General features: G+C 37.9%; 5 protein-coding genes across 9 annotated transcripts; 3 read left to right on the top strand and 2 right to left on the bottom strand.

Moving 5' to 3' along the window:
- The first annotated feature begins 512 nt into the window (after nt 1-512).
- Nucleotides 513-1,918, top strand: LOC136408478 (elastin-like). The gene is made up of 5 exons (XM_066389468.1): nt 513-661; nt 721-820; nt 874-954; nt 1,002-1,310; nt 1,366-1,918. The coding sequence occupies exons 1-5, from the start codon at nt 647-649 to the stop codon at nt 1,776-1,778; spliced, it is 918 nt and encodes a 305-aa protein (XP_066245565.1). The 5' UTR covers nt 513-646; the 3' UTR covers nt 1,779-1,918.
- A 1,170-nt stretch (nt 1,919-3,088) lies between these two features.
- Nucleotides 3,089-7,361, bottom strand: LOC136408162 (ciliary microtubule associated protein 1A-like). Of its 4 annotated transcripts, none has more exons than XM_066389007.1 (9): nt 7,204-7,361; nt 6,008-6,122; nt 5,828-5,956; nt 5,416-5,592; nt 5,229-5,321; nt 4,200-4,301; nt 3,982-4,086; nt 3,677-3,915; nt 3,089-3,379 (listed from the first exon to the last, which is right to left on the bottom strand). In XM_066389007.1, the coding sequence occupies exons 2-9, from the start codon at nt 6,114-6,116 to the stop codon at nt 3,311-3,313; spliced, it is 1,023 nt and encodes a 340-aa protein (XP_066245104.1). In that variant the 5' UTR covers nt 6,117-6,122; nt 7,204-7,361; the 3' UTR covers nt 3,089-3,310. The 4 variants fall into 4 exon arrangements, with proteins under 4 accessions (XP_066245104.1, XP_066245103.1, XP_066245107.1 ...); XM_066389006.1 differs by lacking the exon at nt 3,089-3,379 and adding an exon at nt 3,411-3,609; XM_066389009.1 differs by lacking the exons at nt 3,089-3,379; nt 5,229-5,321 and adding an exon at nt 3,415-3,609.
- A 2,193-nt stretch (nt 7,362-9,554) lies between these two features.
- Nucleotides 9,555-15,683, bottom strand: LOC136408315 (uncharacterized). 2 transcript variants are annotated; one of them, XM_066389233.1, is made up of 8 exons: nt 15,558-15,681; nt 14,784-14,957; nt 12,417-12,639; nt 12,103-12,307; nt 11,926-12,049; nt 11,328-11,650; nt 11,068-11,275; nt 9,555-11,016 (listed from the first exon to the last, which is right to left on the bottom strand). In XM_066389233.1, the coding sequence occupies exons 3-8, from the start codon at nt 12,621-12,623 to the stop codon at nt 10,833-10,835; spliced, it is 1,251 nt and encodes a 416-aa protein (XP_066245330.1). In that variant the 5' UTR covers nt 12,624-12,639; nt 14,784-14,957; nt 15,558-15,681; the 3' UTR covers nt 9,555-10,832. The 2 variants fall into 2 exon arrangements, with proteins under 2 accessions (XP_066245330.1, XP_066245331.1); XM_066389234.1 differs by lacking the exon at nt 14,784-14,957 and having other exon boundaries at nt 15,558-15,683.
- A 999-nt stretch (nt 15,684-16,682) lies between these two features.
- Nucleotides 16,683-19,849, top strand: dos (daughter of sevenless). Its single transcript, XM_066389100.1, has 9 exons — nt 16,683-17,142; nt 17,454-17,582; nt 17,636-17,810; nt 17,864-17,989; nt 18,045-18,697; nt 18,897-19,042; nt 19,095-19,218; nt 19,275-19,452; nt 19,508-19,849. Exons 1-9 carry the CDS (start codon nt 17,056-17,058, stop codon nt 19,672-19,674), a joined length of 1,785 nt encoding a protein of 594 aa, XP_066245197.1. The 5' UTR covers nt 16,683-17,055; the 3' UTR covers nt 19,675-19,849.
- An 817-nt stretch (nt 19,850-20,666) lies between these two features.
- Nucleotides 20,667-26,588, top strand: LOC136408259 (luciferin 4-monooxygenase-like). The gene is made up of 9 exons (XM_066389135.1): nt 20,667-21,014; nt 23,135-23,342; nt 23,407-23,583; nt 24,187-24,337; nt 24,388-24,568; nt 24,727-24,872; nt 24,926-25,274; nt 25,327-25,492; nt 26,190-26,588. Exons 1-9 carry the CDS (start codon nt 20,886-20,888, stop codon nt 26,327-26,329), a joined length of 1,647 nt encoding a protein of 548 aa, XP_066245232.1. The 5' UTR covers nt 20,667-20,885; the 3' UTR covers nt 26,330-26,588.
- Nucleotides 26,589-27,044: the final 456 nt, after the last annotated feature.

Genomic DNA, 27,044 nt, shown 5'->3' with positions numbered 1-27,044 from the left:
TAGGTAACAGGATATACATAATTGAGAATTTTTATGCGGCTTGACCTGTAAAAGATATACATGTACGTAGGTACCATTTTGTAACCTACACGGCTCTTTTTTCATTTACAGCTTTATGGAAATTGCAGGGGCGCAAAAAACTATTTGCTTAATAATTGTTTAAATTGATCTATGAGGCATGTGAATGTACACGAAATGCGTATCAACGCGGACCGGGATTCCGATGTACAAAATAACCAAAAGCGCAAAATAGCTCGGTCCTCTTTGGACGCATGTTGCGCTCATCAGGATCGAAACCTTCCTTTAAGTGAACCCTTTTCCATCCCAGCCAAACTTTTTTACATATCAAATCACTTTCACTTAGCAACTCTCGAATTGTCCAATGTTGAGCTCTAATGCCAACCACATTGTCACAGAGCATTGTAACAACATCATACAGGGTACTGCGTAAAATCCGGCAGCAAATTCCTTGGCTAGAACCAGAACATAATTGCGTAAGCCTACCCTGTACAACTTTGAACGAACAAGAACCAAGAAATCCATGTGAGTAAGGTGGGAGGGCGGTACCGCGAGCTACCACCTTGTTTCATATAAATATCAAATAATAGTACCATTGTCGCACATTTGTTGATTAAACAGGTGAACAATGAGGGCATTCCAAGTAAGAATTTTTGATTTGTTCTTAATTGGGGGTTAATAACAATGAATTTCTAATGATAGGCCTGCGTGGTGTTTGCTCTTGTGGCGTGCATCGCCTCCAAACAAGTCGCAATTAAACAGGACAAAAGGAGTTTGTTGTTAGGAGATGCAGGACTGGGTGGTAAGTCCCAATTTAACTTTCCTTACCCACGTGTTGTTGTCCTCCTTTTATAGTTGGTTTAGGCGGACATGGACTAGTAGGAGTTGGTGGTCTTGGAGGTGTTGGATTGGCTGGAGCAGGCATCGGCACCTTAGGTATGTCTTGTCTCACCTCCAATTTGAATTTTGCAACGCTCTTTTAGGCTCAGGGCTTGTAGCTGGAACCTCCGGCTTAGGAGTTGGTCTTGTTGGTGGAACCGGAGTAGGAGTAGGTACAGGAATCCGCACAGCCTCCTCCTCTGCTTCTGTCATTGACCGCACAGTAGCCCTCCCAGTACCGGTAGGAGTCCCAGTGGACGTACTTCGTCCTGTAGGAGTTCCAGTCTCAGTGCCAAGACCCGTCGCCGTTCCTCGCCCCGTGCCCATCGACGTCCCAGTACCATCTCCAGTGGCAGTCCCACGCCCAGTGCCCATCGACGTCCCCAGGCCCGTCCACGTTCCCAGACCGATCGGTAACAAACTCTTTTAAGTAACAGCGACTTCGTTAACAAATCTGATAACTTGCAGCCGTTCCAATTGACAGCCCCAGACCAGTAGGTGTTGGCATTCCCGCTCCAGTTCCAGTGGACGTTCCAGTTCCAGCCCCAGTGGCAATTCCCACCCCTGTTCATGTCGGAACTATTGGAGTTGGAGTAAGTTCTGGAGTAGGAGGAATCGGTCTTGGTGGTGCTGGTTTGACTGGAAGTGGAATTGGACTCGGAGGAGTTGGCATAGGCGGCAGCGGCATCGGATTGGGAGGAGCCGGAATAGTTGGAAGTGGAGTTGGACTCGGAGGAGCTGGTTTAAGTGGACTTCGTGGAGGTAGTGTTGTAGGATCTGGCATTGGTCTCGGAGGAGCTGGTGGAATCGGAGTCGGTTCTATTGGTCTCGGAGGTGTCGGAATCGGATCCGGCGCAGGTATTCATGGAGGCAAATGGTAATCGTCCAAAAACAGCGACGACTGATAATATCTAAGTCATGTAATTTTCTTGTACATCTATAGCAATAAATTATTGTTTAAAAACTAAAATGGCTTTTAGCGTTAATCGTGATACAGTTACCTCCACTATATTGTTTGTAGTACAGAAATAAATTGTTGCCGGTTTATGAAAACGTGTTTTCTTGTAGATGTAGGTGTGGATTAGAATTTCAAAGTAGGAAAATGCTTTCTTTAAGGCAACCTTCAAAATGTCTTCATTCTCTACAGCTAAACTCGTATGTGTGCGAGTGGTGGTACCTGCTGATGCAATTACGTCTATCCTTGATGCAACTATGCAAGGAAACGTGTAGTTAGTCATAGTTTTGAATTATTAAACAGGTTAATACCATTTAATATGGGTGTTTGTAGAGCAAATTCGATTTGAACATGAGCACAACATTTTTGAGAATCTTTAGTGGGAAAATTGTACTTCACCATGTGTCAAGAAAGAAATTTAAAATTCTTGCCGATGTGGTGAAAGATTAGGTTTGTCAATAAAGGGAAGACACATTCAGTATTAACTTCAAATTGTATAACTTATGAATTGTATTAATATTGTTATTAGTGAAATGCGAAGGCGAAAGTCCTGCGATTTAGCCCTTAGGGGTCCTTTCCGCTCGTTGGTCTGCCTATTCCCCCGTCGAAAAACAACCTATTTTGTTTATGAAAAAGAAAGCTAAAAAATTCAGCCCTCTCATTAACAGCCGTGGAAATCTCGGCACGTGATGATTGTACATCAGTCATTCTTGATCCATCAATAAAAGAAACCCGCTAACCACTGAAAAAGTTTCATCCAAAATTCCTCTCTCTATGAAATATTCTCTTCAAATAACTGTTTCAGCTTTAGTCATCCAGACTTTCCTCCTCGAACCGAAACTGAGCTCAGGAATCTCCGAAGACTCTTTTTCTACGAAGAACTGAAATTACCGTCAATTGAAGCCTTTATTAAAAGCCAGTAGGTAACTAGGTATCTTTAATAATGTATTTATAGTAAATCACCATTCATAAAAAATGTTTATTCTTGACAATATGGTCAAGGACAATTTTTTATGAACAATATCTCACAAACAGAACTTTTTATTTAAGAAACAAGGTGAGGGTACCGCTGGGTTGCAAGAAATAACTACAACTTGGCCTCCTCCAATTCAACTTTTATTTAAAATAATAAACATTAATAAATGATATACTTACATACTGCAAATTAACGTGAGAGCTTAAAAGGATCATTATTAATATAAGCCGCGTCTCAAAACTCTGTTAATCGAAACTAAATTTGCCTTCTTTTCCTCTAATTTAATTTCCACTAAAAGCAGTTTCGCCTGCATAATATATATAACTTGTTAGAAGCGATAATTACGTATATAAAAAGTGTGTACTAACAATTGCAAAACAATCTTCAACGATGTACTTAGAACAACATAAAAACACGAGAAATCTGCCTCTCAACAGACTGAAGAGCACAGTCGAATCGGAATCGGAAATATCTTCGTTATCTTAGTAATGGTCGGCATATACGGAGTGTCTGATTCCAAAGCTGTGAGCTGGAGGATATTCTAAGGTTACCTAAAAGCGTTAAAAAATCTATCAATTATCTGTATAAGTACGTATAGAAAATTACCTCTTAGATGTTCATGGGTTAGTGATGGTAAAATGAGATTAATAATTATATAGATAAAGAGTTAGAAGAGAAGGCAGGCCTTGTCCTTCTGCAAAAATGTGTCGTAAGACCCCAAATATGGAGAATGGCGGATGCCGAAGGAGTGACCTGGAGGACTTTTTAAGTGAGCCACCACCTATACAAACATTAACCATAGCGCAAAATACACGTTTCTGTCTATTCCAGCGTTTTCAAAACAGTACCTTTTCAGGAGAATATACCCCAGGTCCAGGAATTTTATCATCTTTAGGAATATTAGTTCTGCCGCTGATTGTATAGGCAGGCGAGTGAGTCTTGTAAAATTCCGGATCTACGTTGCTATATTGGCCAGGTCCTGGATTTTTAATTCTCTCGTCTAAAAGCTCCTTATTCCTCCCGGAGATGGTATAGGCTGGAGAGCCTCTCTCCCCCACAACTGATCGAATGTGGTAAACGTTGGGTGCTAATAGAAATATGATGGTCATAATTCTGCGTTACGAAATCTGCAGATGTAGGGGTTTAAACGCACCGGGGGTATCCACAGGTTTATCCAAATTAACTTTACTTCCGAAACTATACATTGGAGTATGCTGCATGACGGAATCAGCTTTGTCAATACTGTATACGTTTGGTGCTAAAGGGACAAAATAATAAAATTATAAAAAAACAAATCAAAGAAACTATTAATTTGTAAAGCTATAGGAGTTATGAATTATAAGCAAAAACTTAACACAAATAGCAACTAACCAGGTGTATTGAACGGTTTAACCAGCTCAGGCTTGACACCGAAACTGTATTTTGGGGTATTGTCCAATTTTTCCCCAGTAGGGATGGAGTAAACATTGGGGGCTAAAATATATAAAGAAATTGCCTAAATCCCTACTAAACGACTTTTCGCAGCTAAATGGGTTATATCTATGAGGGCACCCGTCCATCAAGAAACGCTCTGACCCTCCTGGTTAGTTCTAACCAGGGGTGTTAGAGAGTTTCTCGGTAACTGCCTTCGAGCCAAAAGTATATTTAAGAGCGCTGCAGTGCATTCGCCTCCCAGAGTCAGGAACCTTGGAGTCATTGGGTGCTAAAAAATAATTATGTGTGGTGCCCTTGATGAGCTTTGTTAACGTGTGTTTGACAATAACAATGCACGCGTTTTTTAATTATTACAAGATTAGTATTACTGGATTTAGGTTCTACTAGGCTCCAAAATCAGAGAAAAATTGTCGAAATTAACAAGTTTTTCATGAATTTTAGGCGAAAAATCAAAAATTGATTTTTTCGTGTGCATGTCTGGTTGTCTATATAAAAACCCGGGATCTACAAAATGAGAGGCAATGTTGCCCGATTGAGGATGAGGTGATAGGTTACACATGTTTTGTGGTCCTATCTGGCAACGTCGCTAAAGACGTCGTTTGTTTCGTTTTAGTCCCATTCGGGAGTTACCATTTTACTAGTCCGAGTTTTCTTCAAATGAAATGTTAAATTCGAGAAAATCTCTCTATATGTATAATTGAGTTTCCTACTTAGTTATATACCCAAACTAACCGGGTGTGTTAGGAGGTTGTTGCGTGTTCATTCTAATGCCAAGATACGTGCATTTAGGTGAGTTGCGTAAGCTCTTCTCTAACTCTAGTAGCCTGTAGGCATTGGGTGCTAAAAATATTAAATCATGTGACTTCTGTTAGGAAGCTTCTACAAGGATTCAGAGTTAAATAAAAATAACAGGAAGAAATAAAGAAATGGAAACAGAAAGAAATAAAAACTTGAAATTAAACTAACCAGGAGTGTCCGGTATTTTACCCATTGCGGTCCTTCTTCCAAACGAATACCTGTGGCTACTGGTACGTATAAACGGTTTATAGGCATTAGGCCCTGTGTTAAACAACAATTACCTCTTAAGGCGTGTTATCGAAAGAGTTACTCGTCACCGCTGTTAAAATTCGCCAAAGCGTTCATAGAGCCTTACCGGGAGTGTCAGCAGGTTTGCCCACGTTGGTCTTCAATCCAAATGTGTATTGAGGCGAATGTTCGTGGGTCACTTTTTCCGCCTTATCGGGATTGTAATCTCCAGGAGCCGGGAAATTGTCGGGTTTCGGTTCTTTAGGCCTGCTATGCAGACTTAACGCCGGAGGAGTGTCCTTGCCTGAAACATGCCTAATTTGCCACGATCTTCTAATTTAACTTTTAAGCAAGGTCTACACGTGCGTAGTTTATTGCTGCCAGTGCAACTACGACCGCCAAAAGCGCAACTGCTTTTATCATATTTATTAGTACGAATTATTGTTGAAAATTTATTTGAAAATCAAAAATTAATTATGTATGTTACACATGCATAAAGGCTTGTGCTAGTCAACTAGCACTAACCATTTTTTACACACCTTTAGCACTTAATCCCGTGACGTTGTACTGTCCGGGACCAGGCCCAATACTTTCCAGCTTGGCGTTGGCTTTGGCCCCGAAGCTGTAGGCAGGAGCGCTACCCGTTTTGGCTTCTAGTGGCTTCTTGCCTAAATGCATGAATTGACTTAGAAAGGGTAAAAAATTTGATGTTTCTTTACCAATATAAGAGGGTAAAGACACGCAAGCTGGTCCGGGACTGTTGTACTCAGCAGCGATTGGACCACGCCTTTTGGTTGGAGTCCATGGTCTTTGAGTCAAACCACCCATGATAATCTAACACAATCAAGCGGAATAAAGTTAAAATTGAAATGCCATTTATGGATTTAAACAACTCGGCATGTAAATCTTAAATCTTTTTAACCAATCAAGCCATATTGAATTTTTCTCAAAATAGAATATATTTCTTAAATCAAACACCAATAACTTAAACAAGGACAGCTATATGATGCGATCAGCAAAAGGGAGTAGTTATAGCTGTCGAAACTTTGGCAAGAGTTAAGTGGGCTTTCTGATTGGCAGCGCGAGGCGTTTTGGCTCTTCCTCTTAATTAAATTTTTATTGAATAAAAATTCGTAGTCGCTTAAGGGCGGGCGATCCAAATTAGATATTTAATTGTCCTTTTTTCCTAACACTCCTTTTAGAGAACCCAATTTTTTAACTTGGATTGTAAGCTATATTTTTTTTGTTTCTGTGCAATTTTAAGTAAAATATTATTTACCAATTAGTAGTTTCTAACAAAAATTTGATATTTCCGACGATGATGTAATGTACAGTCAATGCCAATGCTAGTGTGTAAATAAGGTCCAAGTAATAGGAACTTGTTCGTTTACCTCTAAAATTTATTATTGGTTCCATACACACCAACGTTGAATAAATACTAAACCATAAATCTGTGTTTGGCTGTACCAATTTTATTTTACAGTTACCAAAGTGGACATTTTTTAATGTAAGGTGCGGTTCTCCCCGAACCATCAATGGTTCGTATTCGGGACTAATAGAAATAGAATTTAAAAAAGAAATTTCATTTATGAATAATAATTATTATTAAGTATTGTCATTTATGAAAATCTATTAATAATTAATGTACCTTCTTCTGTGTAAACTATAAGAAATATGGGGAATTGACAACACATGAGTGTTGAAAAATGTACAATCAATATCTCGCGCTCGTCTATTCACCTGGAATGGCATAAAACTCTGGAATAGTTTCTCGAAACTATTGGTGCCAGGCACTCTATAAATTGTGCCAGAAAAGCACATTTGTCACGCGGACGTAACAGCTAAAGAGGTATCGAAATTTCCTAAATTTTTCTATCAAGTACTAATTTTTTTTTAGAACAAATCATATACTTACTTAGTAATTTTAGTATGACAATAAATACAGCGAAAATGGAGGTATATCCTATAGCCGTACCACACCAAAACTTCGTAAGCGCGCTTTCGAAACTGATTCTTCGATTCGTTGGTTTCCTATAGCTGCAAATCGGCGGATCCCCACCTGAAATCCACGGTAGGAGCTTTAAGGACAACCTGTTGGACACTCTTTTATGGTCATGGGTTATTCGAGTGCGACCTACTCACCGCTTGATGACCGCTTGTTATTGCCGATAAATTAAACCATTTTTCTCACAAATGAATTACATTCAAATGATAACTACAGACCATATAAAAACTAATGGAGATGTGCCAATTTGAAATTCTTGACAATATGGTGAAGGAATATTTAATTCTTTTTATAAAGACTGTTCCTGAGTAGTGATGGTTTTTGGTAAGAGGTTATTTGAGAATTTTATAATTTGAGGTGTGGCTTGCTAATTACTCCTATTTTATTAGTTCCAATTAGTATTTTCATTGCAATACTAATTTGAAACCAACATCTCTTTATTAACAAGAGCTTGTTTACTAGCCAGATGTTTATTGGCTCCACATGATAGAATAGAAAGGTGAACGTCTAGAAATCGACATACATTGAAAAAAAATATGTAGGTGCAAAGAATGGGTTTAAGGAAGTGTCTGTACCAACTGGATACCTCCCGTCGGTATTTTCTTGCTTGATCGCTTATTGTTTTTTGTAAGTTGATTTGAGGTCAAATTCGGTAAACATATGCCATTTAATCCCCAAGGGTTTATGCAATATGTATAGATTGCTATATAAATATACATATAGATATAGCACCTTGCCCTCGCTAAATATGGAAATTAATACGAGATCAGTCGCCGAAGAGAAATTACTATAGGTAAGAAGGTTTAGCCATGTGATTTCATGGCCATAATACAGTGACAGTAGACATGGTAGAAATATTTTCTAAAGTTTTCAATGAATAGGCAATTACATCACCGAAATCTATTCTGGAGATTTTATTCACATACGATGGCTTTGTTAACTTCATATTTCCACATTGGTTTCAACGCCACAAGTTATTTTTAAACAGATGCAAATCACGGGCCATAAACGTGTACTTGAACTTCAACAATACACGAATGATTATCGCCAAAAAACGAATTATTCTGACCTCGTTGGCGTCCTTAAAATCCACTTTTCCGAGGACACAAGTTGTTTTCAACACCGTTGAAGAATTAATCTTGACGGCGATTTGTTTGAATTTGATAAATCCCACTTGGATAAGTTTAAGCTGTAAGCAGTCATATTTAGATTAAATGATTCGACCAAGCCATCATTTTCAAGAAAAGTGAAACCAGCACTCGGTAGCAGATAAGTAGGTATAGCACTATGGTGAGTTCAGCTCTAAATTATCCGTTTAAGACGTTAACAGAAGTACTTGTTATTTTGGGAAATGGTTCAGACACATCGCTAGTGCTGGCCATAAGAAAAAATTAAGATCTACCACATTTGCCCAGAAACCAATTGGCTCTCCATTATTTCATGGAATTGTTCCTGGAAAGGTCACAATGCTGTTTTTTTTTTAATTTGTGTGAGAGTAATGCCTAAGTAGGGGTGAAATTACATACTACTTTCAGTTAAAGCGAACTAAGAATAAAACTCACCCTTTGTTAAGAGGTCAGACGACAACTTTTCTTGACATTTTGGTAACTAAACAATCCTTGAAAAAATGAGTAGAAAATGAAAATTAACAGTTCACTAAAAGATGAAAAAGATGAATATGTAAGATATACCAAATACTCGTTGTCTCAATCTTTGAGGAATGACAAGAAACCAAATTGGAATTGAATTCGAAGTTGCATTATAAGTCGCTGAACAAAGATTAAGTATTATTTAGGTTGTTTGGAATATGAATATTAATCGCCTAAGTCAAAATATGAAATGCTAACGCCTGCTATGAGATTTTAACTACTTCTCTATATTCGTTTTTATTTTAACTACTGCAAACGAATCTCAAATTTCACTACAGAATGGTGAACGAGATATTGTATATTAAAAAAAATCCTTTTTTTTAGTATTTTTTCTGGTTTTTAGATTTCGACTCATTTCTAAAAATATTACCCACTTGTGCATTGTATTCGACATGAGCCTTCGGATTTGGTAAAGCTGTATCGACTTCAAGTTATAACGAGTCAACCCACGTCGATTGTCGAGAGAAATTTATCCGTCCGTGAATGACCATATTGGGGTCTGCTTCACCTTGCTCGACAATATGACTCACCAATTAAACCTACTTACTTTTTCGGACTTGCCCTGTCCATATTTTTGGCCGGAGGATGACGGAAAAGCAATCGATTCTCCCATTCGCTTAACAACCATTCATTTATTGCGTTTATAATTTACTCAGTTAATTATTAGAAAAACGAAAACAATAATAATTATTATACAACGCCTTCCTAGCAATTACATATTTGAATCTATACACAACATGATTAAAAAATATCGATAAATTCAGATGCTATTATATAGTAACACATAGTAGTTCTCTTTAGCTGGCCGCTTATGTACTCTCAACTTAAAACGTATATATACATAACTCTGTATAATGCATAAAGTACCCTGCTGCCTAATGACGCCTCTAAGAGGTCTTGGTTTGGTTCTAAAACTATAGCTCAAAGAAAGCAGCGTTGATAGGCTAGTTTACAAAAGTAGTAAAAATATTATTTCACTAAACATATATTAATATACATTTGAGTCCTACCCTGTATTTATCAATATACACATCAATGTTAGCCTAAGATTATTCGCTCACACACACACACAATCCGCTTCTATAGTTTATTAAAAATTTATCGCCCGAGTGGCCCTATGATGATTTTCGTAAACTGCTTGACATAGGCCATCTTTGATTGGCCAGACGCGCAAAGAAAAGGGTGCAGGCTTATGAGAATTAAAAGACTCGCTCGGGTACAGATATACAGGGTGTTTCCTAAGTACGGTCCATAACTTGGATTTAATGGTATTTAAAGAAAAAAAATCCTATGAACATGTGGCCGGAAACGCTTAGATTTCGAGAGACAGGGCGTTGAAAATTTAAAAAATATCTTATTATTTGAAATAAATATGAAACCGTCAATGCTGGGTTCTTAAAATTTTGCAGTTATTAAACGTTGGCAAAAAGCTGCATTTTTAATCAAATTTTATCTGCTAGCAGTAACATGATTAAGCGTAAGTCGGCCAATGTTAAGGGCCGTTTTTCGAAGAATAGATTAATATTAGATAAAAAATCAAGAGACGTTTTCTGTAGAAAAATGTTAGGAGAGTCCGAAAATAATAAAAATGTTAAAAAATCCATTGGAGTTCTACATTTTATGACGAAAGCGTTGACTAACTCACGCCTAACCTCGCCACTGGCAGCAGATAAAAATTAACTTCATACTACGTTACTGATCGTATTTAGGAAACACCCTATATAATAAATACTTCGATATTAAATTTGACTCTTAAGGACCAATTTTTTGACTTTAGTTCTTACGTACTGATACTTGAAAAATTCTTAATTCCGAAAAAAGCTTCTCCCCACTAGATATGTATCTTTGGGATTATCAAATCTGGCCTATTACTATTGCCCCAACGCAAACTCAAAATAACGTTTCTTGAGCCCACGAACTTTTCTTATCAATCCTACCACTAGACGAAGAAAGCCTATGAACATCAGCTAGAGAAATTTGAGGAAGTTGGCTGCTTTCGTATAAAAGTGAGGAGGATTTTGAGCTATAACTGCCCTTACTGGTGCTGGGGAATGGTTGGCGAGTCAGCGAATGCCTGGACAGGAAACACTAAGTACTTGCAAGATTGCAGAGAATTCCATTTTACCTTTTGGTACCATCGCTAATGGTGGGAGACGTCTCGTTTGAAACGACACACACTGTAGTCCTCTTATCGTAGCACGCACCCTCCTCACTATTCACATCACTGTCCGTATCAAACGGATCTACCCCATTTTCAGTGTTTTCCTCTTCGTCAGGCAGAGAATCGCAAATGTATGAGAAACCCTGCTCACACTCCTCTGGGTCATCAGTACCTAAAAAGCAACCTTCATTGTCTAGAAATTCGCACTTTAAACGTGCCTTCACCTAAAGAACTATTACAACTGCTAATGGAAGCTAAGGGCGCCAATCTGGGCTTTAAATTCGGATGGTCGGCCACCCTTTCGTAAAGGGCGCGGTCGCTCCCACAGGGTGACCCTCCGGGAGTTGGCTGTGTTACCCGGATGTCTATGGGGTAATAAAAATCGTAGATTTCTGGGACTGGAGAAGACTGCCGCCTCGAAGACTTGTATTTGTGGGCGGGAAGCACTGGAAGCCCCAATGTCACTGCGGAGTCTCTCCGTTCTAAATACGAACTGCCCGATGAGGAACAAGTTATGTTGCTGGGCCGTCGAGGAACGTCCAAATTGCTGCAAAATATCCCTCGAGATGCCTTATTTTTATATATTAATACTATCAAAATCTTATAAGCGCAATTTGATTAACATAAATCAGCGCGCAAATTTTACAAATGGCGGCATAAACATTTTAAATTTTATCTGTGAGTGTCGGCAATGAAGGAAACTCTACAGTGTTAATAGCGCCATCTTTCATCTAGTCCTTTAGCTGTCAGATTAAATTACTATCTTGGCCCCACTACTATTTGAGCCCCACTGTCCCCTACTCAGTTATTACGGGGGCCTACCTATTATAGTAGACATCCTCGTACAAAGAAGCACCGTCTTCTGGGGGCGAGTCTTCGTCGACGAAGCTCGGCATTAGACGGGGGCTCGTTTTCGAGGGCTGTTCTAGTAATAAGCTACTGTATCCTGTTTAAAAATAAAAGTTAATTTGGTGAACTAGGGATCGTCCGGGTAAGTACCCCCCACTGATGAAAATCGTCTCGAACTCCTACGTCCATGAAAGCCACTAGAAATATCCAGTGACTTCCTGCTGGACCTTCTCGGGGTTGGGTTGAGCTGTTCCAGGGCAGTCGCCTCCAGGGCCAGCTGAATCTGTCGTTCTTCTTCTTCGACCTCGGCAACTGCCGCTGCCGTGAAGTTCGGATCTTCCAGTGCCTTTTCAGTCTAAAACCATCAAGATCGATCACCGACTTCGCTTTGATCCTTAAAAAGCTTTTTCGCCTCTCAAAGAGCTTTTTCGCCGGTTTAAATTCATAGTGTGATAATGACTGACCTTTGATTTTGATTTGTATAAAACGAGAAGGACCATTAGGCCAAAGAAACTGCCCAGCGTGGCAGCTATCCGCACCCCTGTCATAACATCGTAGCTCTTGTAGTACTCCCGAGGATCAATGGTGGTGGTGCTAGGGATGAGGGGTGGTGAGGGGGTCGTGCTTGTGTTACCGCTTTCTGGTGACGAGCCATTTGGCTCCCCAGCCATCACGCGATTCCTTCACCTTTATGAATTTATAATAATCACATATTACTCATATCAATAAACTGATGATCACCATTATAGTGTTCATAAGTTTAAATTAAATAAACTATATAGTACTTTATATGTAAAATATTTACATTTTGGTAAATATTTTAGGTAAATAGTGATAGCGTGAATATGGTGATTTAACCCTAGGTCCGATGCAAATCTTGTTTTCTGAAAATATGAAATTGTAGCGGTGTTTTTTTATAATTGAAAATTAACATTCAACTAAAGTTTTATTATTAATTCTCTGCCCCTGACAACCGAGATTAAGATAATTCAGGACATTGCTGAAATTGCTAATAATCTAAATATTTTCTCCCGAAATTTACTGTATACGTGTTTTATACCGTTCCCCAAATTTGAGTGGCGTTAGTGTAGTTTTTCTCACTTTTTAGGAATGTTTATAAATTTTTTTAACAAAAATTTTGTTCCTAACAACCGAAACTAAAAAAATTCAAGACTGTCATTGGAACATTGCTAAATATCTAAAAATGTTTCCTGAAATTTGCTGTAATTTTTGTATATTTTTCCTAAAATTTCATTAAGGTGCCTATTTTTTCTTCACTTTAGAGAGTTTAATATTGTATGCCTTATTAAGACTTTGTTCCTAACAACAAAAACTAAAAAATTCATGACTGCCATTAGAACGCTGCTAAAAACCTGAACATTTTTTCCCAAAATTTACTGCACGTTTTCTATATTTTTTCCAAAATTCAATTGGCGTGCGTATTTTTTTCCTCTCCTTAGAAATGTTTGAATATTAAGTCCTATTAAGGCTCTGTTCCTGACAATCCAAGCTAAAAAATTTAGAGCTGCCACCGGAACACTGTTGAAAACCTGAAAGTTTTTTTCCAAAATTGATTGAATCAGTTTTGTGCCGTTCCTCAAATTCCATTGGCGTAGTAGCGTAATTTTTCTCGCCTTAGGAATTTTTATATAATTTTTTTAATTAAAATTCTGTCACTTTCAGCCAAGATTTAAAAAAATTTAGACTACCACTGACTGTTACCAAATTTGGACAATTAAGCTGAACTGCCTAAGGGCTCGGTTGTCCAATATCTGTATGTTGTACAATACACAGGAGATTTGGTTGCTCAAGTATTACTCGCATAGCCTTATCGAAAATTATATAATGGCGCGCAACTAATCTTGATCAGTGATTACTCAGGTGGTTGTGGCCCACGAAATGCTTTAGTACTAATTTCTAATGGAATCAAAGGCAATTTGTTTCAGTGCACCTCTAGATTTTCAGGACAACGTTATTTGAGACTTTTGCGTACATATAGTATTAATATATTCAAAGAAGGTATCAACATAAACTCTGAAAATGCTCAAAAGGGACTGCGACCTTTACTCCAAAATGATGCTGCGCCAGGAGCCAGCATCTTGATTCTGAAGAGTAGAAAGCTTCCTGTCGGAAGTGACGTTAAAATGACGTGTGCTTGTTAACCTTGTATGTGCCGACACAGTTTTGATACATCATTTTGACGTCATTCCCCAGATACATAGAGAGGAAAGTGTTTATTACTACCCCGAGACACTCATAAAGAACTTAAAAACCGAGAACTTTATGTTATAATCCCAGAATAGCGAAGACCCTTTCTCAGGGTTAAAGAACCAATTGGCCCATGACCTTTCGAGGCGATTGTTAATAGAATCAGCGTTTTAAATCAGATTTGTTGATATTTGGCGGGGTTTTTAGCCAGCTTTGCAGGGATTTTAATTTATGTTCCAACAATGGGCACAAGCAACATACAAAACGCTCTGACGGAATCCCTGCGGCATATTTCTTGGCTTCCTCGTATTTTCTCGAAAACAATACTTTACAAACAAAAGGGTTTCCGCTTAAATTGTTCTACCAAAAATCTTTAAATATTAGGAATGTATAGGATATTAGGTGTCTTAAGGCCTATAATTCTAATTGCGGCATTCGTTGTTAAATAGAGTCCGAACCGGTTGTAAGAGGGCCGCTAGGTCATGATATTTCCATTTAAGTGCGTGGTATAAAAGATGACGCAACGGCCTTTTTCCTAAAGCGTTGAAACCTGCCCAATTTCATTGCAAACGATTCTTTCCCATGGCATATGTAAGCACTTACCTAGAATCTCTTTAACTTACCTCTCATAACAAATACATGCTGAAAAAACACTTTCTCGCAGTTCATTACACTCACATCTCCATGATGGTCCCAAACTTTTGCCCCACTCCGTTAATTTTTAATTACCTTTTTGCGTGTACCAATTAGCTTTATTTAAAGAATAAATCGTCAATTTTCAGTGTGCGTTATGATTTCTAACAGTGAATTTTGTCAAAAAACTTTAACTCAAGAAGTTTCTTGACACTATGGCGGAACAATTTTTGGTAACAATGATTCTCTAATAAGCAAATTTGCAAAACCCTCGTATTATGCATTCAGAAATGGCTGAATATGTATTGCATTTTAGGTCAAGGTCAATTTTAAGAAAAATTCTCCATTTGCTTCATCGATAATTTTCAAACTCGCTATGAAATATAGCAAATGCTGAGGCTTGCTTTAAACCGTTTCTCTGGATATTTTGCAATATTAAAATTGTTAATTTAGAACCTCAAACCTTCGCCACTATGGGGAAATAGTGGCTAACACCCTCAGGTAATTGTTTCCAGAACAACAAAAATATAAACTCAATTGACTCAGTAAGTTCACTACTTCTATGATTATGTGCGTGCATTAGTGTGCAGCGTATTTCTAGCTATTTCAAAAACCAATTTTATTCGCCACATACATACACATTGCAAAATATTAGGCGAATCGAAAGTCACGCCTTTTAATCAATCAATAAACGGCAAAAGTACGGAAGCAGCAAAATCAAACTCTTAAAATTTACTCAAACGGCAGAAAATTCAAGAACATACGAGTGTAAAAGTATTGATGGAGATGGGAAACGACCTTGTCCGCAATTTCGAGAAAATCCGCACTTCAAGCGCCGCGACGCGTGAATCGGGACTGGAAGGCCTGAGTGAAATGCGGGCGTCGCGACGCAGACGCCCGCGGTTGAACCACAGAAATACGCGCTTATTTCGACTCGAAAGTGGGAAATATGCAAAACGTGATCAGGGTTTCGCTAGAAAAATGTTGCTAAAAATGTGTCGGATGTAATTTACAGATATGAGCGAAGTTTGGAGTTAGCGGTTAAGGGAGAAAAGAGGGAGATTTTAATGATGCACGGTTATATAGCTGCAAGTCTTTTTATTTAGAATTAAGTAGTTTAACAAAACTTGCTTAAATTTCTTACGAAATTTTTGGAACTAGCAAATGCTCTCTCGCTTGTCATATGACATAAAAATTCTTTTAAATACTCAGGTTTTAATTTAAATTTAAAATGGCAAATTATGTCAATTTTAATAATTTGATATTCACTCAACACTTACATAAACGTTCTTAATACTCGGAATAAATTCATATTTCATATTACTGAACGCGCTTACTGTTTGCAGTCGACAACTTTGACTTAGCGATCAACGTCATCAAGACATTAATTTGGATCCCAATACACGAGCCATAAAGCAGAATAGCAACAGCGCATTTATGTTGACGTGACAATTATTTTTTTGTTAACAATAATTTGAACTTTATATTGAAGATTATATGCATTAATTTGTAAGCCATGAACGCCATCCACAATATCTCTTTTAAGCAACGAAGCGTCACAAAATACGCAGCTAATACTATTTAATTTATCTGTAGTAGTGTGCTTTAACACTACTAGCAGGAAAACCGCTCTCGATTCGTGTATATCTTCGAAAATGCCAATTATAAACGTACGATAATTATTTCATTCAAATACTGACTTACTGACTACTAGCTATAATCTCAAAATAATAAAAATATAATATCAAATTAAATAATAGTAATTTATTACTGGTTAAATAATATAACTAAATATATAAATCGTGAAGTTTCCAAATCGCACGTTTCCACCTTTATAAGTATGGCTAAATGTGTCATTACACTGACACTGACATTTACGTCATTAAAGTTTTATATTTTGATTTTTATGAAAGGAAGCTCCTCAAATACTCAAGTTGTTAAAGAGAACTGAAATTTTTAATATTTGGCAACTCTAGATATAAGTTCTCATGCCTTTCAACTTCGAATTTCAAAAAAATCTAGGTACTAGCATTCTTCGAAAAGTAGCAGCCTTTCAATGATCCTCTCAACTGCAACAATATCCGTACTCAACTCCAAACGAAAATAAACATGAAGTGGCCTTAAAAACCGTAAAAAAAAGCACAAATAGTGACAAGAATTTGTAAGAAAAGAGTGATCGTTTACCTAAGAACGTTCCTAATGAAGTGCAATAATAATTAGTCATCGATCGGGGACAAATCCTGCAAATTTCGTAATTGGAAAATGGCAAAATCCCAGGAAGAGGTGGTTTTTGAAGGCTGGTTAACAAAGTCACCCCCAAGTAAGCTCACTAAACGGATTTGGAGAGCTGTAAGTTAGGTTATCTGCTAATTAATCACTGTTGAGACTAGATAAAATCCTTTTCTTTTAAATTGATTGTTGTGTTATGTGGCATATAAAAACATGATTCATGCTTTAAGTACGCCCAAGTAGATAAGGTAATATCACAAAAATAGTGCTAGTACAATGAGCCTAGTTTATTTTTATTTCCAACTTTGGGGATTATACATAAAAACAGATGCTTTTTTATGATAAAATTCTTTAATATCTACACAAGGGAATTCTCTTTTTTCCTTAAATTCTGTGCTTTGGAAATATTTAAAAAGAACAACATTTTACAGAAGTGGAGAAGAAGGTGGTTCCTGCTTACCCATTCAGGAGACATTCCAGGACAATATGTTCTCACTTACTACACAAACCGAACCCACTCAAAGCTGAAAGGTTTCATTGATTTGGATCATTGTGAACAGGTACTATTATGCTCTCACTTGAGATTTAGCAATTTATTATTATTTTCTAATAGGTGGATCTGGGCCTCAAACTGGAAGAAAAGAACTTGAAATTTGAATACATTTTTCGCATAAAAACTCCCCATCGTAACTATTTTTTGGCAGCAGACACTGAAGACGAAATGAAGGCCTGGGTGACGTGCATTTGCAGAGTGTGTGGTTTGAAGTCCACCAATGAGGAAGAAGATTGTGAGTGTATGATTGATAGATTGATTCAAACTATTTTCTTTTAAAAATCATAGTGGCAATACCGATGACTAGTCCTGATATTGAGATTACTGAGGAAAAAATGGTTAGGACTAATGGGTCACCCCCAATATCCCCAGTTAGCACCAGCCCCTATATTCATGTGTCTGATTGTATTACAGGTGTGCACATATTTTCAATTATTATATTGTGTATTAATTCTTATGTATACAAAAGGCAAATCTCCGATATTTGATTTGAGAGACTCAAGATGCTTGTTGGAATATAATCAAAATCGCTCCTCTTCTCATCCAAATGACTTGTATGACTCACAGAACAGCTATGTCAATTACACTCGAGATCCTGATTATGTCAATGAGTTACAAGATCCACGATTTTATGACTGCCCTCGTCAATTAGTGCCCCAAAAGCCCAAGCGGGAGCCTTCGCCCTTGCGGAGCCCCACCAACTCGGACAGCGTTTTCAATGATGAAGAATGGACGCCTCAAAATGCAACAGATGCGTCTAAGCTTCAATCGCGTCCCTCTGACGGCTCGATTGAATTGGAAGAGAATCGCAAAGACAATCATATGACAGCCCCGCCTAGACCTCCGAAACCGTCGCATATTGGCACTCTTCCTCAAACTGGTTACCTTAATTTGGCACCAGTACCCGTTAAAGCCAGAGAAGAGAAACTTAAAAGTATTGTTGGATTGAAAGTGATTAGCGATGATATGTATGATTTTCCACGGTCACACAACGTGGACACGCTGGAATCTAAAGGTGGGTTGCAGCAGCGCAGGCATTGCTACAATAATGCGGCTCCAACTAAGTGTCCCGAAGGAACCATTTTTCGGTACGATGAGTCTCCGAAAGCTACCACCAGCTCGGTAAGTAAATTTGCAAATTTATTGATTTTAACCATAGATATTTCGGCAGATTGGCCGAGTTTCAGGAAGTTAATAGTTTTTTTTATCGCGCAACTTTTACGGATGTTAAACATGTAAATAATACTTCAGCAGTTAAGGAAGGTTTATTACTATACGTTTTTATTATAAACTATCGAAATTATTATAAAATGTTGTATAGATGTTTAAGTACGATGCCGAATCCACTCAAGAATTTGAACCGTCATCTCCGGCACATTCTCACTCTTCATCAACACCCGCTTATTCAAACTTGCCCAGCCCTTTGCTAGCAGATGCACAGATGATGCCACCGCCTTCGGTCAACAGGTAAATCTGGCAGCACAAAAGAGGTCACCATATTAACCAGAATTTTGATCAGGGATTTAAAGCCGAGACGAAAAAAATCTGACTCATTATCCACGTCTTCGACAGCAGAACCTCCTTCTCCTCGCATTGCTGCTCCGTCAGTAGATCGAAAACTAAAACCTCCCACTCCATTACAGGTCTTTACTTTGAAATACTGCCAAAAAACTTGTCTTTTCAATGTTTTGAACTTCAGGAAGCTCACATGAGGAAATCCTTCCATGCGCCTGATGAAGAAGGAGTGATAAAGCGAAGAGCTGCGCCCAGTCCTACACCCCCTTCAGTAACGGAGAACCTGTACCAGAATCATCAACAAAGCGACACTTACCAGTATGTGACCAATCACATGCAGTACCTGGATTTGGTGCTGGAACGTGAGTGTTTACAATCCCTCAATTGATTTTTTTGATGAGATTATCTGCGTTTCAGCGTCCTCGCCGTCAAGTAGCGGTGCGAAAAAGTCCGGGTCTAAAACGAACGAAAGCGACACGGTTTACAAAGAGGTGGATTTCATGAAAACAGAGGCCTTCAACATCACCAGAAACAATTTGGAGAAGGAGCGGCAAGAGCCGGTTACCACGTTCGTTAAAAAGTAATTTAATCGGTGTCATTCGCAGCTTTAATGTGCATTTTTATACGCCAATTTTTCCATTGTTTATTATAGTTCAAATATCGAAATGTCTAATGAATTGTGCCTTTATAGCTTTAGGTATCAAGAAAGAGATGTATTATATAGGTTTGTAAATATTCAATATACGTGTTTTTACTGAATACAGTGCGTTTTTTCCCTTAAAATTTCTTAGAGAATTTAGATCAAGTTGAGGCACTATTGCACTAGTAGAAGCGCTCTTAAAATCGGAGTGTATGGTGGGTTGCCTATAATTAAATGCCGTTTATTCCAGTACTATAATACTTATCCGTTTATTGCCAATAACAGGGTTATTGAGCAAGACGATTGATAAATACCGCTCTCACACATTAGATCATTTTTATATTGCGGGGTCTGATCTTTGGCGATTGCTGGTAAATACCGTCCGATCATACTCGAATTTTTGGACTAGACACCTGGGAGTCCTCATTTCTTCCTTAACCCTAGAAACAATAAATGTCAATGTTGTTACTGTCGGTTAGTATACAATGTAAACAATGATTACAGTAAACATAAACATTTTAAGCGTTATAGTTCAATTTAAATTAAAAGTTATTTCTCTTGTGATTTGTGCCTGTTTTAAAGCCCCTTAGACTTGATTAAACTTGCAATGGTTTCCTACTTAGTACGGACCAATTAATTCATTATTTATTGATTTCTCCCGGTGTGTATGGACATGGAGAGTTTTCCTATCTTTTCAGTATTCTATTGCTAAATGAGAAAGTGATATGGAATATTTATCATAGTCTGCACTATTGAATACATGAGTATTCATATATACAAATTGCAAAAATATGTTTTCGTCGAATTACCAAACTTGAAATGCCTATCATGTTAACATGTGATTTTAGTTCAAATCGTCGGTCATAGTTCAATTTTATTATAATTTTTTACGATCTAATCGACCCAGCTATTATATATAATTTTTTAAGTTAAAGTTATTTTAGTGCTTTGATTAATCATCACATTTGATTTAGTTAGGCTCCTCACGGGATAATTTTATGATATCAATATAAACAATACCTACTTACTGATATACTTCTGAGATAAAAACCTGTTAGATACCGAGATAAGGCCTCAACTTACTGTTCCTAGTCCATTTTATTTCTAATTTAAAAGTCACAGTGGTAAGTGCAAAGCAGAATTTCCTAGTCCAAAATGAGTGATAATCAAGGCGATAATCACCCTAACATCCTTCGTGGGGTGGAATTAGAGCGACTTATAGACATGTCTCTAGGACAACTTGTAATTATGGTTTTAAATGCTTATGAAGAGAACACATTGTTGGTAAGTAATGGGTGACACTTCATTGGTAGCAAACTGTTAGGATTGTAGGCTCATGTCTCTAATCAGAAAATTGACCCCTCGCTCCAAGTATAATATCATATTTTGCATTTTTTCAAGAGGGATTCAGAAAGCCGCATATGAAATGAACCTAATTATAGTGTTAGTAGTAAAGCTATTAAAATATATTTCAAAGTCCATTTTCACCACAAGCATTTATGCTGAAAACCACATATTTGTAACAGAAACATGCTGAAAATACTATCGTTGAGGACCAAAATACTAGTACATACTTCAACATTGCAAGCATGACAGGATACATCCACCTCAGAAAATGCTCAGAAGTGCAGCTATTTGAAGCGTGTGTTCTCCTCAACTCTTGAAAATCAATTTAATTTAAGATGAGGAATGTTTAGTCTTAAATATGGGCATTGAATGCAATTAACACCTAATATTTTGCCCTGCAAGCGACTGATATCTTGAAGGGTCCTGGCCATGGCAATCCTCGTTGCAATGTGCGCAAGGACTCACAACTAGTTCTCTAGCCAATTCAAAGGAAACTAATGAAAATCCTACAGGAAACATACTTTTTTCTTTCTTTCTCAGATCTTGTAGCGAAACTCTGAGAAAATGATACGGAACGAGCAACATATAAAAATTCCACTAGGAGGAATAGAAAAATGGTGAAGGCGAAACCTCTGCCGCAAACCACTCGGTGTAATAGAAGACCCTCTAGGGCTTTACTACGTTTATCTACGAACTATTCTTCCGAAAATAACTTTTAGAAGAAGAATTGTTCTAATTTTAAGGCCTATATTGCATATTCTCCCAACACATGAAATACATAGATTTAACAAAAGTTTAAAATCAAATTTAAAAAAAAATTAAATAACACGGCAACACGCATGCGTGCTGCTTGATGACTCGTTATCATGTCATACAGGGGGCAAAGCATGACATTTCCAAGGATGACATGATCCATTTAACATAAGAAAACTATATAGGGTGGATTTTTTAAAATTGCTACAGGAGGATGTCTCCAGAACCGTTTGACCATTTAAAACGAAATTTTAGGATCTTAATAGGCTACAGGGGGGCAGATTCTAACGTATTAATTAGAATTTTATGATCACAGCTTCGTAAGGAGTGGGGGTGGGGACGTTGGCACGCCCAATGAAAGAATATCAAATAAATATGCTGATTTTGTGTACCTATACATAAATGGTTCTACATTATTGATATTTGCAAAAATATATATATACAGGGTGATTCACGTAATCGTTTCATTAGAAACTCTTGGACTTGTAACTATTTTTCATTTTTATTACTTTGGGGTTAAACTAATATTGATACACTCTATTTTTTAAAAATACTTTGAAAGTCATAGTACTTCCGGTTACACCGGAAGCCAAGGTCAACTTCCTTATTTCAAACGCAACACCCAGTATATTTTTGCATTTTTGGAATTTATGGATTAACCTGATTAAATTCTTATTAGACATCCCTATACCTAAACCTAACAGTTTCGAAGATATTTTGATTTAAAAGAAAAATCTTTCTAAAACACCATTTATATGTATATATATATATACATTATATCAATATATGTATATACAGTGATCGGGAAAAAGTACGCAATTAAATATCTGTTAAATTCAATACAAAATTATATACATACATATATGTAATAAATCAAATTTAAAAAATATATATTTGAATTTATAAGACAATCTCATAGTGCGTACTTTCTGTCGGTCACTGTATGTCATTCCGTTTGACGTGTCAATGTCGCCCCCACCCCTTTCAATGTGTCATAAATTTGAATTAAGACATCCAAAAAAGCCAAAAATTTGTTTAAACAGTCGGACAATTCTCGAGATAAATTCTTGAACACTTTAAAATATTCACCCTGTATATAATTAGGTGGGAAGGAGGGTACGACTCTGTATATTCCCCCGGCTTGTTCCAAATAGGTCGATTCAAGAACCCTTCTGGGCAAGCGAATGGCTCATTTCGCGTTCAAATCTGCAATGCAGGTTGCCCGGAAGGATTCTCGGCTCTGGGACGGTTTCCTGACCGGTTGAAGTAAACCTCATGTGTTTATGGGAATTATTTCTCGTTAGGTCGATCCATTCTCCAAGGAAGAATTAACTGCGAAGCAACTTTTGGCGAAAAGCATCCAGGTGGCAAAATGGCTTAGAGCTCACAATATAAGTGTCGGTGACTCGGTCTCGGTTAATAGCGAAAACAGAATCGAATTTGCCATAACGTCTGTGGCGACCTTGTTGGCGGGGGCGACATGCGCCCCTTTAAATCCAGACTACACTCCCGGTATTTTCTGATAGAAATGGCCCTATTTTATTTAATAATCGTACCAAAAATATTAATGTTTTAGCCGAATTGAAACATGTGATGAGTCTTTCAAAGCCAAAGATAGTGTTTTGCTCTGAGTCCACGATAGGCAAGCTTGTCGCCATTAAGCAAAACCATCCGTACCTCAGAAGCTTAGTACAATTTGGGCCAAACAGACCCTCACTTCCAGAAGTAATTGCCTTAGATGACATTATTCAAGGTTTGTTCAGGATAGTCTTCCTTGATGGGCCCTCGTGTGCGCATGTGCGGCATGAAAGCGTAAGCACGTGCTCCTGACGCAGCATCCCAATGAACGTTACAGTGGTTCTAAATTTTTACCGACTTGTTGACAATCACTGTCTAATTTTTAACCGTATCTGTTGTGTAATTTTGACAGCACAAAGAACATAGCGGCACGTGTAACACGTGGGCTCTTCATTTATCCGAACGCTGGCGCACATTTCTGCACATGAGGATCTATCCAGAAGTGACGTCATCACGAGCGTGAAAAAAATTGGCGAATTTCATTGGTTGAAATTCGCCATGTTGGGATTGTGAGGATTGCGCATTTTATGCGACTTCCGCTGTCGGCGTGATGTGTTTGATTTTTACTTCTAGTCTCCATTTAGTCCCCAGTGCCAAGAATTTTAGGTTTCCTCGCATAAAAAATAAACATTAGGAAAAATTCCATTAACGCATTTTCTTTCCCATGCGGAAGACACGTCAAAATCCGCGTGAATACGCCCACAATGCGCTACGTCCCACTTACGCTCGTGTGGACTTGGCCTCGAGAGAGAAAGTCTTAACAAAACCATTAAAACAGATGTAGAAGAAGTAGATGATAGCTACCAGCCGCCAGAATTGGATATTAAGGAGACAGTGGCTACCATTTTATGCTCCTCAGGAACCACAGGCCTTCCCAAGGGGGTAATGTGTACCCACGACAATATGGGCGCCTTTATAGATGTGGGAAGGTGACTGCAACAATATTTTTTTGTGATTTTCTGCAATTTTTCCTATCCAGATCGCAGCTCGCGGACCTAACCTATGCGGAAGACCCCAGCGACGCTATGATGGGCCTAACCCCCTTCTTTCATTCGTTTGGTTTCATGGTGATGTTCTTGAATATAATCAGGGGCAAGAAGTTGGTGGTGATTCGGAAATTTAACATAAAACTCTTTTTAGATGCCATTGTCAAATATAAGGTAAAATAGTAGTCTCAACAAAGCATTAAAATTACTTGGTTATAGGTGTTTTGCTTCGTAAGACATCATAAAAACATCAAATACCACTAAGCAGCAGCATCGGTTTTAACGCTGATGCATAAATTATAACTATCTCTAATAAAAATTTATCATGGTAGATTCGTCGTCTGATGGTTCCGCCTCCAGTGCTTATAATTCTATTAAAAAATCCCTTAGTGCGCAAGTACGATTTGTCTGGGTTGCTCGAGATCAGGAGCGGCGCTGCAGCTTTGGGCAAAGACATGGAAAGAGAACTCAAACAAAGGTGCTTCTAAAGCTCAATTAATAAGTATTTTTCCTAAAGCTCTTTGCAAATAGATTTAAGATTAAAACTGTCTCGCAGTCATACGGAATGACTGAAACCACTTTGGGAGTGCTAATGAATGTGCATGGTGATAAGTTAGGGTCTGTGGGTAAAATCGTGGCTGGAATGATGGTTAAAGTTGTGAATGACGAAGGCGTGCCTTTGGGCCCTTACCAAGAAGGTGAAGTTTGCTTCAAAGGACCTTTAATTATGAAGGGCTACGTGGGAAACCAACAAGCCACCGCTGAAACCATAGATAAGGACGGTTGGTTGCATACAGGAGATGTGGCGTACTACGATGATGAACAATTTTTCTTCATTGTCGATAGGCTGAAGGAGCTTATTAAGTACAAGGGATTCCAGGTGGGAATATCCATAAAAAAACAATAATAGACAACACGGAAAGTTCTTGTAGGTTGCTCCAGCGGAAATAGAATCTTTGCTTTTGACACATCCGAGCATACGAGATGCTGCAGTAGTCGGATTGCCAGACGAGGATGCTGGTGAATTGCCTTTGGCTTTCGTGGTGAAACGTGAAGGGAAAGAAGCAAGCGAAGAGGAGGTGAAGAAGTTTGTGGCAGGTAAGCAATGAGGTTGGTTTTTTTTGGAAAGGGCGGGAGGGATAAATTCTTCAAGATAAGACGGTTAATGGAACCCATAGTTCCAGCTTTGTTGAGGATTCCAGGTCTTACGTTACACCTCCACTTCCTGACTTGGTTATTCCAAGTCGCACATCTCCTATTTTCATATGAATATACGTAAGTGAGAATGAAATTTTTGGCGGCGTTGGTTGCTCAGAACATTTAATTGATCAATGTTATCGGAAAAAAATAAATTTTTCATTCTCACATTCCCATAGAATCGTGCTCCAGATTTTTTTAAGTCCTTGTTGGAAATTTCATCACAGCTGGGGACTTTGATTTCCTCGAGCGCAGGTCCTGATCGTGTTATTTCTTAGAGGCAGTTTGACCACATGGTCGGAGCGGGTGTTGGCCAGCTGCGAAAAGGTAAAGATGACCAAACGAAAAGAAAGCATGACTGCATTTTGAAATAAATAAAAAAAAGATGATGTGAAAAATATGGAAAAGGCGAAAAAGTCTTAATCTCCTACTAACTTGTAGGGTAATTTGTATGTGTCCGCACTACTCGAGCGATGCAAGGAGCGTTCGCATTGACTAGAAGATCTCCGAACAGTCACGGAAATGGCCGATCTTTAGGCGATTGTTGGAAACTTCCAAATTCGTAATGCGATAATTAAATTTTTGTTATTCATTTCAGATACTCTTTCCCATCAAAAACAGTTGAGGGGAGGTGTCATCTTCCTGAACGAAATCCCGAGGAACCCCACGGGGAAAATCCTGCGGCGAATTCTGCGAGAGCGGGCAAAGGGATTAGTCACGGTTAAGTCCAAACTGTAAATTGTATACGTTTCCAAGAACAAGCCTATAGCTAATAATTCTGCGAGTTTTTCTTACATTCCGCAGTTCTAATGTACCTTTAAATTCGACGTTGTGAATACTTGCCAATTCAGTCTAAAAGTCAAGTTAACGTATCTATTATATTTTCAAACAGCTTTCTATATTGTTTTTTTAGGTGTAAATGGATAAGTACATCGTTTTTTTAAGTGTATACATACCATGCCAAAGCATATGTTGTTGCCAAATCCTGTGGTTTTATTCGTTGTGTTATATGTATTTGTAAAAATATTTGAAGATTTTTTTTTGTTTTATTTACTAAGCCTTTATTCGAGGAAACTTTCGTTAAGACTTTGCTTGAAATAAATAACGATTTTTTTTGGAACGTTCGTGACAACGATAATCACGAAATTTAACATCTCTATTAGTTATTGATGTCACGGTTATAACAAGTAGAATTGCGTCAATGTTGTCACATCTTTAGCTGCGTTATTGTACTGCCAAATTCTGATATTTTCACATGAGAAGTTAAAAAAACCATCGATAAGGAAACGTTTATTTTCCATGATTATGAAGTGCGTGAAACGTAGAAGTAATAGTCAATGTCCAGTTAACAAACGTTAATATAGGAATAGTGGGAACAGGGACTTTCTACAGGGACATTTAGATCTTTCTTAGGGAGTTCTGAGTTGTAAAGTTACCATCACTGCTAATCATT

The sequence above is a fragment of the Euwallacea similis genome, chromosome 4 (assembly GCF_039881205.1).
Source record: "Euwallacea similis isolate ESF13 chromosome 4, ESF131.1, whole genome shotgun sequence".
In the NCBI taxonomy this organism is placed as follows: domain Eukaryota; kingdom Metazoa; phylum Arthropoda; class Insecta; order Coleoptera; family Curculionidae; genus Euwallacea; species Euwallacea similis.
Note: the sequence above shows the minus strand (reverse complement) of the source record. Positions and strands in the feature narration are given on the sequence as shown.